The following is a 16,938-nucleotide window of genomic DNA, read 5'->3' on the forward strand; positions in this document are numbered from 1 at the left end:
TCTGCCCCGCTAACTGCTTGAGGCTTCGGGAAAAAGCCAGACCCTGGGGGCGCGGCCGGCCGCAGGCGTCCTTGCGAACCTCGGCCCTCTGGGGTCCAAAGGCGCGAGGCGCTGTTTGCGTCTTTGAAGGCGGCCCGCCCGGGGGCGCGGCGGGCTGTGGGCGTGGCGAGCGCGCGCCGCCCTTCCTGCCGGGGCGCCCCCACCGCGGCCGGACTGGGAGAGCGCGCGGGTGCGCGCGGGGAGAGCCGGCGCGCGCGAGGCAGCCGGGCCGCGCCGCCTAGTCCTCGCCCCGCGGCCGCCGGTCACCCCGGCCCCTCCCCTCCCCCGCGAGCTGCGCACCGCCGGCCGGCTGACCCCTCGGCCCGCGCCCGCGCCCTTGTCCGCCGACCCCGCGGCGGGCTCCAGGCGGCCGACAGCATGAGCGGCGGCGGCGACGTAGTGTGCACCGGCTGGCTGAGGAAATCGCCCCCTGAGAAGAAGTTGAGGCGCTATGTGAGTGCGGGCGGGAGCGGGTGCGGCCGCCGAGGGCGCGAGCGGGGGGCGCTCCGCGGCCTGCCGAGGGGCTGGGGGCTCTGGGAGGGACGGCGCCGACGGGGAGGGCGAGCCCCGGGGAAGGGGGTGGTGCGAGGAGCTGCCGGCGGGTCCCGCGGCTCGGGGCTGTGTGAGGCTCCTGCACACCTGTCACAGGTGCGCTGCGAGGGGCGGGGCGGGCCGGCGACCAGGTTGAGGTTGCGGCTTGTTCTCCGCGGGTCGGGTGCGGCGGCGGCGCCTCTCTAGCCAGCCCCCCTGTAAAACTAAATCCAGTATTGAAGTTTGTATTAGATTGTTTTTGGAGACCGAAAGAGTTGATTCCCGGGGCTGGGGGACCATACTAACGCCGAGCGGCTCCAGCCTTCGGGGCTGGGGGTAAAGGGGGGCGTAGGCTGTGGGGCCGCGCAGCCCGCCCCCCACAAAGGGCGAGGCGCCTCACACCCTTTCCCCCTTCCCTTTCTCTGACCGCCCCTCCCGGTGGCCGCCTGCTTCCTTCCAGTCCACAGCCTCTGCATCATAGGCAGCGTCAGCAGCATGTGCAGTCCTTGTATTAAGTGACTCATTTGTTTGTCCCCCTTCTTTCCCTTTATTCCGTGTGCCTCTCACATGCATCCCCCCACCCAACCCCCCCGATGGTGACACTGCAGTTTGGTCTGCTACAACTGGCCCGGGTTTTGTGTTGTGCAGTCCTTGGGGTCTGGGGTCGGGAGAGTTCAAGGTTCTCAGTTGCCAGGTGGTGCTAACCGACAGTGTTTACTGAAATTGCTGGGACAGCCTCTCCTTTCTAAGTGAGAAGCTGGCAACATCCTGGGGAAGGTCGTACAGCCTGGTGTGAGCGGTGAAGAGGTCTGGCTTTTTTTTTCCCCCCCCCTCCACCAGAAGATGCCTTGCTTGGTGGGGTCAAAGTACAAGATGGTGCCAGTTACTGAGAATTGGCTGAAATCAGTCCTGGGCTATTCGACTGAGTTTGGAAATGGAATTAAGATCCCTAAAAGATTTCCCGGTCTCCCATCCTCTCCTCTTCCCTTCCTATGACATGCCCTTGTTAAACTGACTCTCGGTGCTGGACTCCCTGGGATCATTCCCACAGCATGGAAGTGAGCTGTTGCCTTCCAGCTGCAGTGCATCAAGGGAGCTCTGAATAGACCCTGCCCTCTGTCAGCTGCACCAGTGGCTGTCCATGGGGGGAGAGGCAAAAGCTTACCAGTTTCCTGTCTTGGCTCCCCAGATCAGAACCAAGGGACTTCTGGCCTCTGGATTGAGGAAGTGACATTCTGTTTTTCAAAGGAAGTGTGGTTGGGAGTGCAAGTGAGTGTGTATGTAAATGAAGTCAGGCTCTTATTTAGATCATTTGCTGGGGAGTGGGGGGAACCTCAGGATTTAGCACATGACTTTTTAAAGTGGACATAGATTTTAAATATAGTAGGGATGATACAATGAAGTGTTCATCTCAGTTTTAAAGCTCATTTTCAGAGACGTCCATGTAGCCAAAGAACTATAATTGTTAAGAAAGAAGCTTTTCTCCTCTTGAGGGCCATATCAGTTCATTAGGAAAGGTGAATTTTTATATTAGGTTAATATAAAACTATTAATGTTAGTAATGCTATTAATGTTTTTACAACTATAAAGCAAAAACAAAAATCTCTGGCCCCAAAGAGCTTCTGAAGACTATCAATAAAAGTGTAATACCATTCCATACCACCTACTGGAATAAAGTATCCAGTAAAAATGTGACTCTTAATTGTCAAGTTAAAACACTACCCTAAACAACCTTGAAACTTTGTTTTGAAACAGTTTGCAAACACGTTGACACTGTATCTACATTGACAGATGACTACTTCAACTCTATCACCCAGACTCTCTTTATGATCCACTTCTAGGGTATTTTTGTTCCCAGGCAACTTTAGCTCAAAATAAACGGGTTCAGAGGCTTTGGGGTCAACCACCTTTTTCTCTCATTTGAAGTACTTGACAGCCTATAGTCATAAGATGACCTCAGCCTTTTCCCATCTCCCTCGCAGCTCCAGCCTGTAAGACCAAACTAGTAACAGCTTTTCTTAGACGAGGGTGTGATGTGTTCCATTGGTATGAATGGAAGTCTCCCCTACTGTGGAAGTTCACTTCCCTTAGTTGAAACTGAGCTGGTTTGTGTAACCCTAAACTCTTGGGGAACAGTCTTCCCATACATCTTCTTTTCTTTGAGGGTTTTGAGAATTTCTGTTTTAAGTTAGAACCTCTGTCAGCTCCCTCTGTTCGTCAGAGGCCCAAGTTCACTAGAACCAAACTAGGAAATTTCCTAGCCCCATTGCTAAATACACACCCCCAAACTGCTGCTTATTCTGGTATATATAATAGCCATGTGGTATGACAGATTGATAAATCTTCATTATAAGAATGTATCAAGAATCTGAAACAACGGGAAAAGAAGTTTATGAAATCTATTACAGCTATTTAAAAAAATTTTTTTTAAAACCTACTTCTTTTTTATCAATAATTTGGGGAGGAGGTAGGTGTAGGAGTAAAAAAAAATAATAATAACTTAAAGAAGCTATGGCAAATGTTACCAGGATTAGCTTTGGGGATTTCTTCATCGATGTCTTTTCTAATTTATTAATTATAAGTGTAAAAGGTCTATTCAGTATTTGCTGTGTGCCCTGGAGGAATTACAAAAAAAATGACCTCTGGAAAATGGTGAGTGTTGCCTCTGGGGCATCACTGTATGATTGCAGTGGGAGGCTGGCAGAAGGAACAGCCCTCCCATCATGCTGCAATGTGCATGTATATATGTGTGCATGCGCGCATGTGCACAGGTGTGAACACACACATGTATACATGTATATAAAGCTGAAACCAGATCTTCTTGAGGAAAAAAATACTTTGTGACACACACTGCCCCGTAATTTTCTATTATTTTCAGAGTTAAAAAATTTAGGGGAAAAGATTGGCGGCAGCACTGCCCCCTAGTGGCTAATTTGGAGAAAGTTGTGTGTTGATTCTAAAGAACAATGGAATTAAGAAAACTTTATTTGTTGAATAAGCTCATTTATTAAATATATGTGTCCCAGGCAGTGGATTAGATTCTGGGAGTAAAGGTTAATCCATCCCTTCAGTCTTAGCGGATGACATTGCCTTCTTCTTCACAAAGAAGATTGAAGCTATTAGGGAGTAGCTGTCAGCACATACTGTGACCAAATTTCCAAATTTACCTGTATCCACATGGTTCCTTACCTTTTTCTGACTTCTCAGAGTAGAAGTGCTATTTCTAACTGATTATCATTTTAATAGCCATCTGTTGAGCATTTACCTGTGCCAAGCACTATGCTTAGACCATTCATCTCTTAATTTAATCATTTCAGCCCTAAGAAAAAGGAAGCAACTTGCCCAACATCACCTAGCTTTGTCCCAAAGCCTGAGCTTTTTTTAAAATTTAACTTTATTTTCGGGTAATTGTAGAAGCTATGTAGTTGTAAAAATAGTGAAGAGATAACCCATGTACCCTTTACCCAGTTTCTCCTAATGGTAACTTCTTGCAAAATTATAGTACAATGAGATAATCAATATATTGACAGTGATACAGTCAAGATATAGGACATTTCCATCAGCACATGATCCCTTATGTTGCCCTTTTATGGTCACATCCTCTACCATCCCACACCCACCACATCCTTAACCCGTGATAATCACTAATCTCTTCTCCATTTTAATATATTATTATTTCAAGAGTGTTATGTAAATCATTCATACAATACATAACTTTTTGGGGTTGGCTTTTTTCATCCAGCATATTTCTCTGGAGATTCATCCAAGTTCTTGTATGTATCACTTGTTCATTCTTTATTATTGCTGAGCAATGTTCCACAGTATGGATGTACTACAGTTCATTTGTTTAACTGTTTACCCATTGGTTTTAATATACATTTCCCTATGACCAATGATGTTGAATATCTTTTCATATGATTATTTGCCATCTGTATATTCTCTTTGGTCAAATGTCTCTCTTCAAGTCTTTAGTCCATTTTCTATTTGGATTGTTTGCTTTTTTTTTACTGTTGAGTTTTGAGGGTTCTCTATATGCTCAAGATACCAGTCCTCATCAAATACGTAGTTTGCAAATATTTTCTCCCAGTCTGAAGCTTGTCTTTTCATCCACTTAACAAGGTCTTTCCAGAGCAAAAGGTTTTGATTTGGATAAAGTCCCTTTTACCAATTTTACATTTTATGGGTTGTATTATTTTGGTCAAATGTAGGAACTCTTTGCCTAGCCCAGTTGCAGAGATTTTCTCCGTGTTTTTCCTCCCAAATATTTTATGGTTGCATATTTTTCGTTTAAGTCCATGATCTGTTTTAAGTTGATTTTTGTATAAGATGTGAAACTTAGATTGAGGTTTTACTTTATTCATTGGTAGTAGTAGTAGTACTTGGCAATGGATGCCTGATTGCTCCAACACCGTTTGTCAACCAGGCTGTGCTGCCTTCATTGAATTGCTTGTGCACCTTTGTCATAAAGCAGTTGGGCAATTTGTGTGGGCCTACTTCTGGGTTCTCTGTACTGATGCATCGTCCCGTGTGTCTGTCCCTCTGCAATACCACATACTCTTGATAACTCTAGCTTTTTGATGAGTCTTCAAATCTGGAAGACTGATTCCTCCGCTTTATTCTTGATCAGATTATTCTTAAATTTTCCTGAAAGGTAAATTTGAAAAGTCAGCACATCAGAAAATTTGAACAATATTAAAGTATAAATAAAAATTACCTGAAATCCTATTATCCTTGAATTTTTCTTTAAACTTGTCTTCTCGACAGAGAATGTGAATGTAACAAATATAATTTAGTTCAGTAATTTATCAAGCAGCCATTATGTGCCAAGCACTCAAATTCTGGGACTACAAAGAAGAAAAAGAAAGGGTTCTTTGAGAGATGGCCCTAACTAGAAGTAAGCCAAGAGAAGAAAGCTTTCCAGCCAGAGAGACCACTGACAGTGGAGGCCAGGTGGCAAGGGCCTGAAGAGTGTGTGCAGGACACTAAAAACAGTTTGGTGTTGCTGGACCGTCAGCAGGATGATGGAAGTAGTGGGCTATGAGACTGGAGAGGTAGGCAAGAGAGAACATGCAGGCTGGTAAGAAGAGCGGACAAGTTAAAATGGTCAACAGTGCATGAAAAGGTGCTCAGCATCAGCAGTCATTAGGGAAATGCAAATCAAAACCATAATGAGTTATCACTTCACACCTGTTAGAATGGCTGTCCTCAAAAAGACAAGAGATAACAAGTGTTGGCAAGGATGTAGAGAAAAGGGAACCCTTGTTGCACTGTTGGTGGGAATGCAGATTGTTGCAGCCACTATGGAAAACAGTATGGAGGGTCCTCAAAAAACTAAAAATAGAACTGTCACATGATCCAACAATTCCACTTCTGAGTATATATCCAAAGGAAGTGAAAATAGAGTATTGAAGAAATATCTACACCACAGCATTCGTTGCAGCATTATTCACACTAGCCAAGATAAGGAAACAACCCAAGTGTCTATGAATGGATGAATGGATAAAGAAGATGTGAAAAAAAAAATATATATATATATATATACACACACATATACATACATACATACATACACACACAATGCAATAATATTCAGCCATGAGAGAGAAGGAAATTCTGCCATTTGCAGCAACCTGAATGGACCCTGAGGGCATTATGCTGAGTGAAATAAATCAGAGAAAGACAAATATTGCATGATATCACTTACGTGGGGAATCTAAAAAAGACAAACTTAAAGAAATAGTAGAAGAGTGGCTACCAGAGGCTAGGGGATGGGAAAATTGAAGAGATGTTAATCAAAGGGTACAAACTTCCAATTAGAAGATGAATAACTTCTAGAGATCTAATGCGCAGCATTGTAATTTTAGTTACTGTATTGTACACTTGAAAATTGCTAAAAGAGTAGATCTTAAATGTTCTCACTGCAAAAGAGAATTATGTGATGTGAATGGGAGTATTAGCTAAAGCTACAGTGATAATCATATGAATGTATATGAATGTAGCAAGTCGACATGTTGTACACCTTAAACTTACACAATGTTATATGTCAACTATTTCTCAATAATAAGCTGGGGAGAAAAATGAACAGGGGAGAAGGAGGTCTTCAGAAACTAGAGTGAATTGAAGATTTGTTTCTAGACCATCCTAAGCAGCCAGGGCTTTATACCAACATATTTGAGTAAACAAATGCTCTTTCTGGTCCCAATTCCTGGGACAGATAGCCATATGGAAATTCCTTTTAGCAGCTTTCTGTTCTGTGGTCCTAATCACTGGATTGATTCTTCGATTGTGTTCACAACATCAAAGAGACTGCTCTGTTCCAGGGCCAGTCTCCTGAGCGTCTTGTCACTAGCATTGGGTCAGAATTTCTCATTTGGAAGCAACCCTTATGTCTATCAGCAGATGAATGGATAAATAAAATATGGATGTACATGCAATGGAATATTGTTCATCCTTAAAAAAGAAGGAAATTTTTATACGTGGACTTACTACAAAATGGATGAACCTCCGTGACATTATGCTAAGTAAAGTAAGCCAATCGCAGAAAGAAAAATATTGTGTGATTCCACTTCAGTGAAGTACCTAGAGGAATCAAATTCATAGAGACTTGCCAGGAACTGGGAGGAGGGAAGAATAGGGAGCTGTTGTTTAATGGGTACAGAGTTTGGGTTTTGCAAGATGAAAGGTTCTTGAGATGGATGTTGGTGATGGTAGCACAACAATGTGAATATTTAATGCCACTGAACGATACACTTTAAAATGGTTAAGATGGTAGATTTTATGTTATATGTATTTTTCCACATATTAAAAAGAAGAAATGCCTCATTTGTTAGTACTTGGCCCTGCTAATACTTTATTCCAAGAGAAAACACAGGATGGAATTGCCGCAGCCTTGAATGATAATGGAATGTACAGCTACCCCTCCCCCAGCTTTATGCTTGCTTCTTTTTTTTTTTTAATTTATTTATTTATTTATTTATTTTTGGCTCTGTTGGGTCTTCGTTTCTGTGCGAGGGCTTTCTCCAGTTGCGGCAAGCGGGGGCCACTCTTCATCGCGGTGCGTGGGCCTCTCACTATCGCGGCCTCTCGTGTTGCGGAGCACAGGCTCCAGGTGCGCAGGCTCAGTAGTTGTGGCTCACGGGCCTAGTTGCTCCGCGGCATGTGGGATCTTCCCGGACCAGGGCTCGAACCCATGTCCCCTGCATTGGCAGGCAGATTCTCAACCACTGCACCACCAGGGAAGCCCTATGCTTGCTTCTTTTTATTTATCTACCAGTTGTCAAAATAGTGAGTGGATTCCTTAGTAGCTTTCAAAGTGATCTATTAAGGTATTTGGGGGTAGCATTATGAGCTCACACATTTATACACATTTGATGTGTTCGAACCTGTTCTGGTTGTTGTCCTTATTGATGCTCAGATTGTACTCTTGAGCCAGTGGGAGGCTATTCAAGTTGGCTTCTGAGTCCTTTTGACATAACCTTACTAGTAGGTTTGTTATCTGATACGACAGTTTGTTATCTGATACGACAAGATGTTCCAGGCCTATCTTGTACGTTTCTGATCCATACTTGGAATTAGCCATTTCCTCGAAGAGTTTTTTCTTTTATTAAAAATGGTATCTAGAAACCACATAGGCTTTAAGGGGTGCTCATTGCTTTTGGGTTGGTCACACACACTCAGTTTCAAATATTATCAAGATTTCATCACAGTGGCTTCATCTATCCCTTTTACTGTTTCTTTGCTGAAATATCTTAAAGCAAATTCTAGACATGTACATAAGTCTTATAAACATGTGTGTGAAAACAAAGAAAAAAGAAACAAAAATGCAAAAAGAAGACAAGAAAGAAAAAAAAAAAGTCTGTGAATATACCATACCTTCTGTTCACATTTCCCCTGGTTAGACATTTATGTTACTTCTAATTATTCACATTTCTGTTTTAAAGGTGGAACATCTTCTGAGAGTTTCACCCCAGCAGATAAGCCACAGTATTTAGGTATCATTAACTATCACTGCAGTACACTTTGAAGATTTTCTTGGATAGGCAATCATATCTTTCCTTAGCCTGCCTTGGAAAAACATACCAGTTGGAGGTTTGCTGGCTTGCAAGAGCAAGGGAAAGGGCTAAGGTTTATAAGTAGAGAGGTTAACATTCTTGTGAGGACTATAGGAATGAATCTGTTGTTTTGATCTTCTGATATAATTTTCTAGAGGCAAAAATGGGTGTAGTCTAGATAGACGTATAATTTTTTGCATACCAACAGAGGCTACAGTATGTTGAGTTTAATTCCCATTAGAAGTCTAAAGATACTATCATTGATGAATAGTGAGTCTACAGTGTACATGGTATTCCCCTCTGAGTTTACAATCTTGTTGGGGAAGCAGCTTGAATTATAATGGCAGACAATATAAATGGCAAAGACCAGTGCTGTAGGGGCCTCAGAGAGATTGGTCTAGGGTGGTCAGTGATTCCAGTGTCACAAGACCTATGTTTAGATTTTACTTGCTGGGGAATCTGCCATTTTACCTTTCTGCACCCATTTTCTCCTGCATTCTTAGCACTTAGTTCACGTGTCACCTTGTGGCAGCCTTTCCTGCCCTATCTTCCCCATCAAAATGAGTTATGAAACCCCTTCTCCACGCTCCTGTCATTATGCCTTAGTACCATTGACTAACTGTTGATTTATGCTGTGCTTCCCCCAGAATGGTAGCTTCTGGAGTGCACCATGTCCTTTGTTCATCCTTGTAGCCCTGGTTCCTAAAACCTAGTTATTGGTTGACTAGGACTTTATATGCTTTTAAGTCTGAACAAATATTTCTTTAGGATTGGTTACATTTCTTTGGAGGAGAAAGAGCTTGAGCTAGAATTGGATTGAAAGTGTGATTTTTTTTTTTTTCTTTTAGCAGCAGGTTTTGGAAACTTTGATGGGATAGGCTATTAAAATTGAATTTTTTGGTAATATTTAAATTTCACTCTTATAATAAAGTTATTATAAATATAGAATATTATCAAAAAGCAAATAGCAACATTAATAAAAAAACACCTGTAATACTCCTACTACAGCATATACATTGTTAACATTTTAGTGTATTTCCTAGTCTCTTCTTTTCTGTGTCTACGTGTGCTTTGTATATTTTATAAAATCAGAGTGAGACTGTACCACCTTTTGTATGCTTTAAGTTATATAGTATTGCAAATATTTCCCTGTGTCACAGTCTTCTAAGACATGGCTTTTAATGGTTGCTTAGGCATAATGGGACATAACACAGAGCTTCTCAAGTATGTGTAATATAAGGACACTTTAAACAAACATTTTTACATGTTCTTGATGTTGAATTAAATTATCTTTATTATTATGTTTCCCAAATGTCTATAAACAAAAACTATGAGGTATAAATGTATACTTATAGCCCTTCTACAATTATAAAACCAAAACAAATTTTCAAATTGACTTCAGAACCAATACAATTCACATTAACAACACTGGATATTTTGCTGAAACTAAATTATTGCTTAAAATGTAGATATGGCCCTTATTCTTTTTTTTTTTTTGGCCGCATTGGGTCTTTGTGGGCTTTCTCTAGTTGCAGCAAGCGGGGGCTACTCTTCATTGCGGTGAGCAGGCTTCTCATTGCGGTGGCTTCTCTTGTTGCAGAGCACGGGCTCTGGGCGCGCGGGCTTCAGTAGTTGCGGCACACGGGCTCAGTAGTTGTGGCTCGTGGGCTCTAGAGTGCAGGCTGAGTAGTTGTGGCACACGGGCTTAGTTGCTCCGTGGCATGTGAGATCTTCCCAGACCAGGGATTGAACCTATGTCCCCTGCGTTGGCAGGCAGATTCTTAACCACTGCACCACCAGGGAAGTTCTGGCCCTTATTTTTATGGAAGCTCTCTGTTCTGTGTGCCATGCTTTTCTTTGTTTGACCTATAATGAAACTTTGGTTTGTATAGCAAGCCATTTGGCTTTTAATTGGTATGACCACATTATTTATATACAGTCACCTCTGTCCTTCTTTCTCATTAGTCACTAGCCTATGAAATTTAAAGAACTTAATACTTAACATCAATAAGATTATAAATGCAAATGCTGGTAATCAAGAAGCATCTTTCACTTGTAAGATGATTATTCACATGATCGAGACTATATTTACATATTTTAAGATCACCCTTGAGATAAAAATTCAATATTGAAAAATATTTTGAAGTGGATTTGCAGATCCCTGGGGATGACATGTCTTTGGGCCCCATTTGAAAAATCCTGGTGTGACTGTAAAATGCATGGGCTCTGAGGTGGGCTCTGGGTTGGAATCCAAACTAAGCCTTCCCTGTGCTCTGTGGGTTTGAGCAAGTTTCTTAACCTTTCAGAGCTTTCATTTCCTAATCTGTGAAGTGTAGATAATGGTAACTTTAATCAATTAATTGAATAATTTTAACTCAGAACGGTGCAAACATGAATGCTTTTTTCCCCTCTAGTCAGAATTCCCAACTGTGCTTTGTCAAAATCTTCCTTTCCTCTAGGGGACAGATCCCTTGATGATGCCTAGGGCAGAGTCCACAGGCTTCTGGTGACTCTGGGTTATTGAAAGTGCACCATTGTAAAATTTCACTATTATCTAATTGAAAGCTTTTCCTACTCCCATTGCTGACCAGACTTGTGGCTCTGGGGGTGTGAAGTGGGAAAAGGTAGATTTGTTTTACCTTTCCGCTCCTCTTCCCTGTTCCTCACCTCAGAGAGTTTGGGGGTGGGAGGACAGTCTGTCTTGGGTATTTCTTCCCTGCTCCCTTCTAGGTCCCAGAGGTTGGTGTGTAGGGATGGGCAAGAGGGAGAGAGACAGGGATAAGTGTCTCTTACCTGGCTGCTCTTGGGTCCTCCCTGATGACATTTACTGGTTGCCTGACCAGCACTGCCTGTGTGCAGTCCCCATGATTGTGAGTTCCTTAGAGGATAGGCTTTCTCACCGTGTGCTCTCCAGACCTGGAGAGGAAACTGGTATTATGTTCTTTCAACCTCTTTTAGGCCAACCCCTCCCCTTCTTGTTTCCCCACAGCTGGGGCCCACTTGCCCAATGGACAGCCCTCTCGGGTGGGCACCTGGCAAGAGGGCTTAAGGCCATCAATTTCCGTGGGACTTCTTGACCAAGGGGACTCATGTCCATGCCAAACAGAGGGGGAGCAGCGCTGCCCCTTCTCACTCCATTTCTCCTTCCCCTGTCCAGAATGGTCCAGGGCAGATGTGTAATTCAGCTGCCTGAGCACATATTCACCGAGCATTATGATTTTTAAAAATTCTTGTCCCAATTCTTTTTTTGTGGCACCCCTGAACTCAGTAACTGATTGACTTAGAGGAGCCCACTGCGGGAGTAGGGAGAGTACCACCCCAAAATACAGCACGACCCACTAGGTCAAAGGGTCCAAGGTTCCCTCTCCCTATCTCTACTCTTCTTTTGTGGGCTGTGGAGGGGGAGGGACAGTGCAGGGGCACAAATGGGGGCTGGGTTAAAAGGATTCATACTATAGCTTCTTAATACATCCTTGAATTAGCCCAGCCTCAGTTACTGACTGCTCTCTACTTTGTGGGGAACTCACCTCCTCTCTATTTTTAGCTATGGGTTCTATTTGCCAATCTGGTGCAACTGGAAGAGTCACTACTTTATAAATTGCTGTGGTATTAAATATGATAATGCCAGGCACATTGTAAGCACTCTATGAACGGTAAGTGTTACAGTTATTGAAGTGCCAAGTTTATTTGACTCTTCTGTTGTTAGACATTTAGGTAGTTTACTCTTTTCCACTATTTTAAATAATGCTGTGATGATCTTTATAGCAAAGACTTTTATCCTTAGGACAAATTGCTATAAATGGAATTTCTAATTCAAAGAGTGCAGTTATTTGCATGGTTTTTGTTACATCGTACCAAATTGCTGCTCAGAAAGGATAGAATTTTGCTTTCCCTGATTCTCCTTTGATACCTGATTCTTCTTTGATAATAGATTGTATAATTTTTGAAAATACTTGATAATATGACAGGTGAAAAAGTAGTCCCTGATTTTAATTTGGATTTATTTGATTGCTACTGGTTTGAATACATTTTCATATATTAAAGACTCGTATTTTTTTTAACAAGTTGCTTGTTCAGATGATGGGTCCTTTTTGATATAACTAGGAAGATTGAGTAGCTTTAGGTATGAAAAAAAAGGGAGCTTGGAATAACTTGAGCAGGGAATCTCCAGCAGTAGGGAGGGAAAAAAATGACCACATCTGACCAGACGTTCCTCTTATTTATCAGTTGCCTTCTGAGACCTTTTAGCTCCGATTCCATAGATTTCCCCTGTGCAGACTTCTCATCTTAATTTGGTTTCAGGGCCTACCTCAGATGTCATCTACTTTGTGCCACTTCCTGGTTTCCTCCTGAAGGACATGTCTCTTCCCACATCATCCCACCATACCTCCATACAGCTCTTAGGACGTTGCTGTTTGACTGTGTTTTTAGATCTCTCCCCTTAATTACACAGGCTCCTCAAAGGCAGCGATTTTTCTTTTTTTGACTTCTAGTGTGTGGCACAAAGACACTCAAGCAGGAAGTAAGGTGATGAGTAAGAATCATCCTTTTTCTCTGGTAGCTCACAGTTTATCAGAGAAAATGGACATCTAAACTTACTAAATATAATGGAGAGTGTTCTGCTATGCTAGAGATTGTGGATAATGTTACAGGGGAGTGGAATAGAGGAATTTCACTTAAAGTGGGGCCGTATCAGAGAAAGCTACAGTGAGAATGACAGTGGAGCTGGGCTTTGAAGAATGAGGAGGAGTTCATCAAGCAGGTCAGAGAAGAACATTTCAAGTAATGAGAACAGCTTATCAAAGGTCTAAAGATACAGGCACATGAATGTCAAGCGAAAGTATATGGATGGGAAAGGATGAAGAATGAGGTTCAAGTGGCCCCCTCTGTTCTCCCCATGACCCCATCTTCATTACCTTTACTCACCACGATCCCTTTGCTTTGTCTGGAATATCTCCCCCTGTCTCCTCGGATCCTATCAATCATTCTGCAAAGTTACTGAATACTTATTATACACCATGCACCAAGGAAAATAGACAAAAATGGGTTCATGGACAACTTTGAATGGCATCATGGGAATGTTAGCTCCGTGCTGAAAATCTGCACAAGAGAGTGGTGTCTTACCCAGATACTTTTTGGACTGCTAAGATTCCAAATAACTAAAACATTTTCTATTATAGCAACTGTAGATAAAATAGATATTCTTAGCAATCAAAAGAGTATTATAATTTCTTTAGTTCCCCATGATAACACTTTCTCTCAAACCAGGCTTAGGCAATCGAAGAAAATAGAGCTTCATATCTTTTTATATAACTGATCTTCTTTTCTGTCAGTTCACATCTGTTGTTCCAGTTTCTTTTCCTTCATGATAAATCTTTGGACATGATAAGGCATGCCCAAAACATAGTGGCATAAAACAACCACTTTATTTTGCTCACAGATAGTATGGGTCAAAAATTCAGACAGGGCATGGCAGGGACTTGTTTCTTCTCCCAGATGTCTGGGACCTCAGCTGGGAAGACTTGGATGGCACAACATCCCTCACTGCTGGGAAGTGGAATCATCTGAAAGTGTCTTCACTCACATAACTGTCAACAGGGTTGGGATGACGCAAAGGCTCCATTCAGCTGGGGCTGTTGACCAAGAGTGTCTGGAAGTGGCCTCTACATGCAGCCTGGGCTTCCTCCCAACATGGCAGCCTCTTAAGTAATCAGACTTCTTACAGGGTGGCTCGGGGCTCCAAGAGTGAGGGTCTTAGTGGCCAAGGTGGCAACTACATGGCCTTTTTAGTGACCTCATCTTAGAAGTCACGCAGTGTTGCTTTTGCCATATCTAGTGGTCAGAGGAGTCTCAGGCCCACTCAGATTCAAGGAAAGGGAACATAGATGCCCAACTTCTTGGCAGATGGAATGTCAAAGAATTTGTGGCCGGTTTTTAAAACTGCCATAATAAGATTTTAATTTTTCAGCATAAACAATCTCCTTTGAATCTTTTCAAAGTTCAACTTCCTAATCAGAGCCCTTTGAGTAAACACTTCATTCTTCAGAGTTCTGCCCACTTCCCTTTCTAAACCCCCAAATCTTATTCCATCAGGGCAGGGATTTTGTTTGCATCACATATCTCCAAATCCTCACCAACCCAGAACAGTGTCTGGCAAATAGTTGATGCTTAATACCTGTTACTGACTGCTTCATGAGAATGCTTACGATGTCTTTGTGTGAGTTCGAGAGAAGAGGATGTCTGTGTGGCCATCCATACTGATGTCTGTGTGGTGTCCTCTGCTTCATTGTCTAGTTTGGAATGTATCCTGGAGTTGTAACTAGTCCTGTCTGTCCTTTGGGGGTGATGTGCAGGAACCCACTATGGACGTTGTGGTGCTAGACATTTGTCTCAAAGTCCCTGTGCACTGAGACCTCTTTGCTCCAACCACAGACCTCTGCTGGTCCACCAGTCTCTTAGCAACTTCTAGATGCCCTGAGTGCCAGGCAGGCTTTAGGGAGGGAGCACTGGCTCAGGCTTTAGGGAGAGAGCACTGCTGCCCCAAGCTCATCCTTCTGGCTGTCTCCTGCTGCTACATCCGAGCCCTTGCTCCCATACATATATTGACACAGAGCTGAAGATTGAACTTCAGTAGCCTGAAGGCCACCCCCATGTTCTGTATGGGAAATGGAAGTCTCAGGATTTCTGCAGTTCCATTGATCCCTAAGTTGAACTGGTTTTGGTGACAAGGAGGAATGTGTATGTGGGGAGGGGGTGTGTGAATGAGGACTGTATCTTTGTTTACCAGTTCTACTCCCTTCCTTCCCCATAAGGCCAGAGCGCATGGGCTTCTCTTTTACTTCCCCTTCCATGGCTGGGGCTTCTCCTATATCACATCCTCCTTTCCAACTCAAACTTAGCTGCAAATAAGGAGGCACTTTATAGATGGAGCACGTGACGAGAAACTGCTCTGTCAACAAGGGAACACAAATTAGGAAGCATTTCAAAAATATTGTAACAGTTACTCTCCATTACATTGAGGCACAAGTAAAATGACCTTAACTAGTTATGGACCAGCCGCCTTCCACCAGACCACATTTTCACAACACCAGTACCATAATGGGAGTCTGGAGAGTCTGTGTGAGGAAGGTGTGAGTGTATTGTCAGGACTCTTAAGTGCTGCCCGGTCCTTGTTGCTGACTTTAAAAAGTGAATCCTTGAGTGTCAATTTTCTCTTCAGTAAAATGGGGATATGCTACCCATCTTCTGATTGGCAGCTACTACAGGTTCAGCATGATTGTTAAGTGAATGCTTAGATGATTTCCATGGAAACCAGTTTCCCATCTCATTCATGCTGAAGTTTCCTAACACTGTTTCCAAAAGACCTGGGGTGCTTCAGAAAATATAGATGCCAGCCTGCTCTGGTCTAAATGAATCAGAACCTCTGAGGGATGGGGCCCAGGGATTTGTGTTAAAAAGTTAATTCATGTGACTTTGTGCACCCCCTGATTAAAAACCTCTGCCAAAAAAAGACTAGAGATACAATATTGTAGTGTTCTGGGGGCAAGTCTTTTTATGAGACTGTCTAAGGCTTCTGTTTAAGTTGGACTTGACCAGGTGAGAAATCACTTATTTACAGCTTGCTGTTGTGGGCTCCAAAGTATAGCCTTGCCAAGCCTGGTTTCTATTCCAAACCCTTTGTAAACCAAGGGGACAGAGGCAAAGTGCCTCCTTATTTGCATGAGTGTCCCTATCAGGGTTTTCTATTAACTGGACTTATGGTTGGTGAGCTTTGAGCCAGTAAGTGCTATGCTCTTTTGTTACTGCACTTGGTGTGCCTGGTGTTAATGTAAACTGTCTGTCTAAAGCTGCCTGATCCTAAACTGATTCATTTGTGTGTTGGTGGATACAAAGGGATCTATATTATCCTGAAGAGAACAAAGCAGCATTATCTTTTCCTTGTAGGAAGTTATTGTGCAACAAATGCCTAAAATGTCTCCTGGGTACAGGGACCTCTGCTAGGCACAGTGAGGGATAAGCATTATAACAAGGAGTCATATGAAGCTGATGATATTGGTAACCCATGGGGATTTGGGTGGGAGGGATGGTCAAAGGGGCTTCGACTTTATATAATCTTTCAATTCTTTTCTTTTTTACTTTATTAAGATATAATTCACATACCATAAAATTTGCCATTTTACAGTGTACAATTCAGTGTTTTGAGTATAATTCACACAGTTGTACATCACCACTGCCTAATTCCAGAACGATCCCACCCCAAAAGGAAACTCCGTACCCATCAAGTAGCCATTCTCCATTCCCTTCTCCCCAAAGCTCA

At 42.8% G+C, this 16,938-nt stretch overlaps 1 protein-coding gene across 1 annotated transcript in view; it reads left to right on the forward strand.

Annotated features, from left to right (window-relative positions):
• The first annotated feature begins 238 nt into the window (after positions 1–238).
• GAB2 (GRB2 associated binding protein 2) overlaps positions 239–16,938 on the forward strand; it is a 174,618-nt gene continuing 157,918 nt past the window's right edge. The window contains exon 1 of the mRNA XM_068556805.1: positions 239–492. Coding sequence (XP_068412906.1) covers positions 418–492 — 75 coding nt within the window. The 5' untranslated portion in view covers positions 239–417. The remainder of the gene's footprint in view (positions 493–16,938) is intronic.

This window comes from Eschrichtius robustus, chromosome 11, assembly GCF_028021215.1.
Source record: "Eschrichtius robustus isolate mEscRob2 chromosome 11, mEscRob2.pri, whole genome shotgun sequence".
In the NCBI taxonomy this organism is placed as follows: Eukaryota; Metazoa; Chordata; class Mammalia; order Artiodactyla; family Eschrichtiidae; genus Eschrichtius; species Eschrichtius robustus.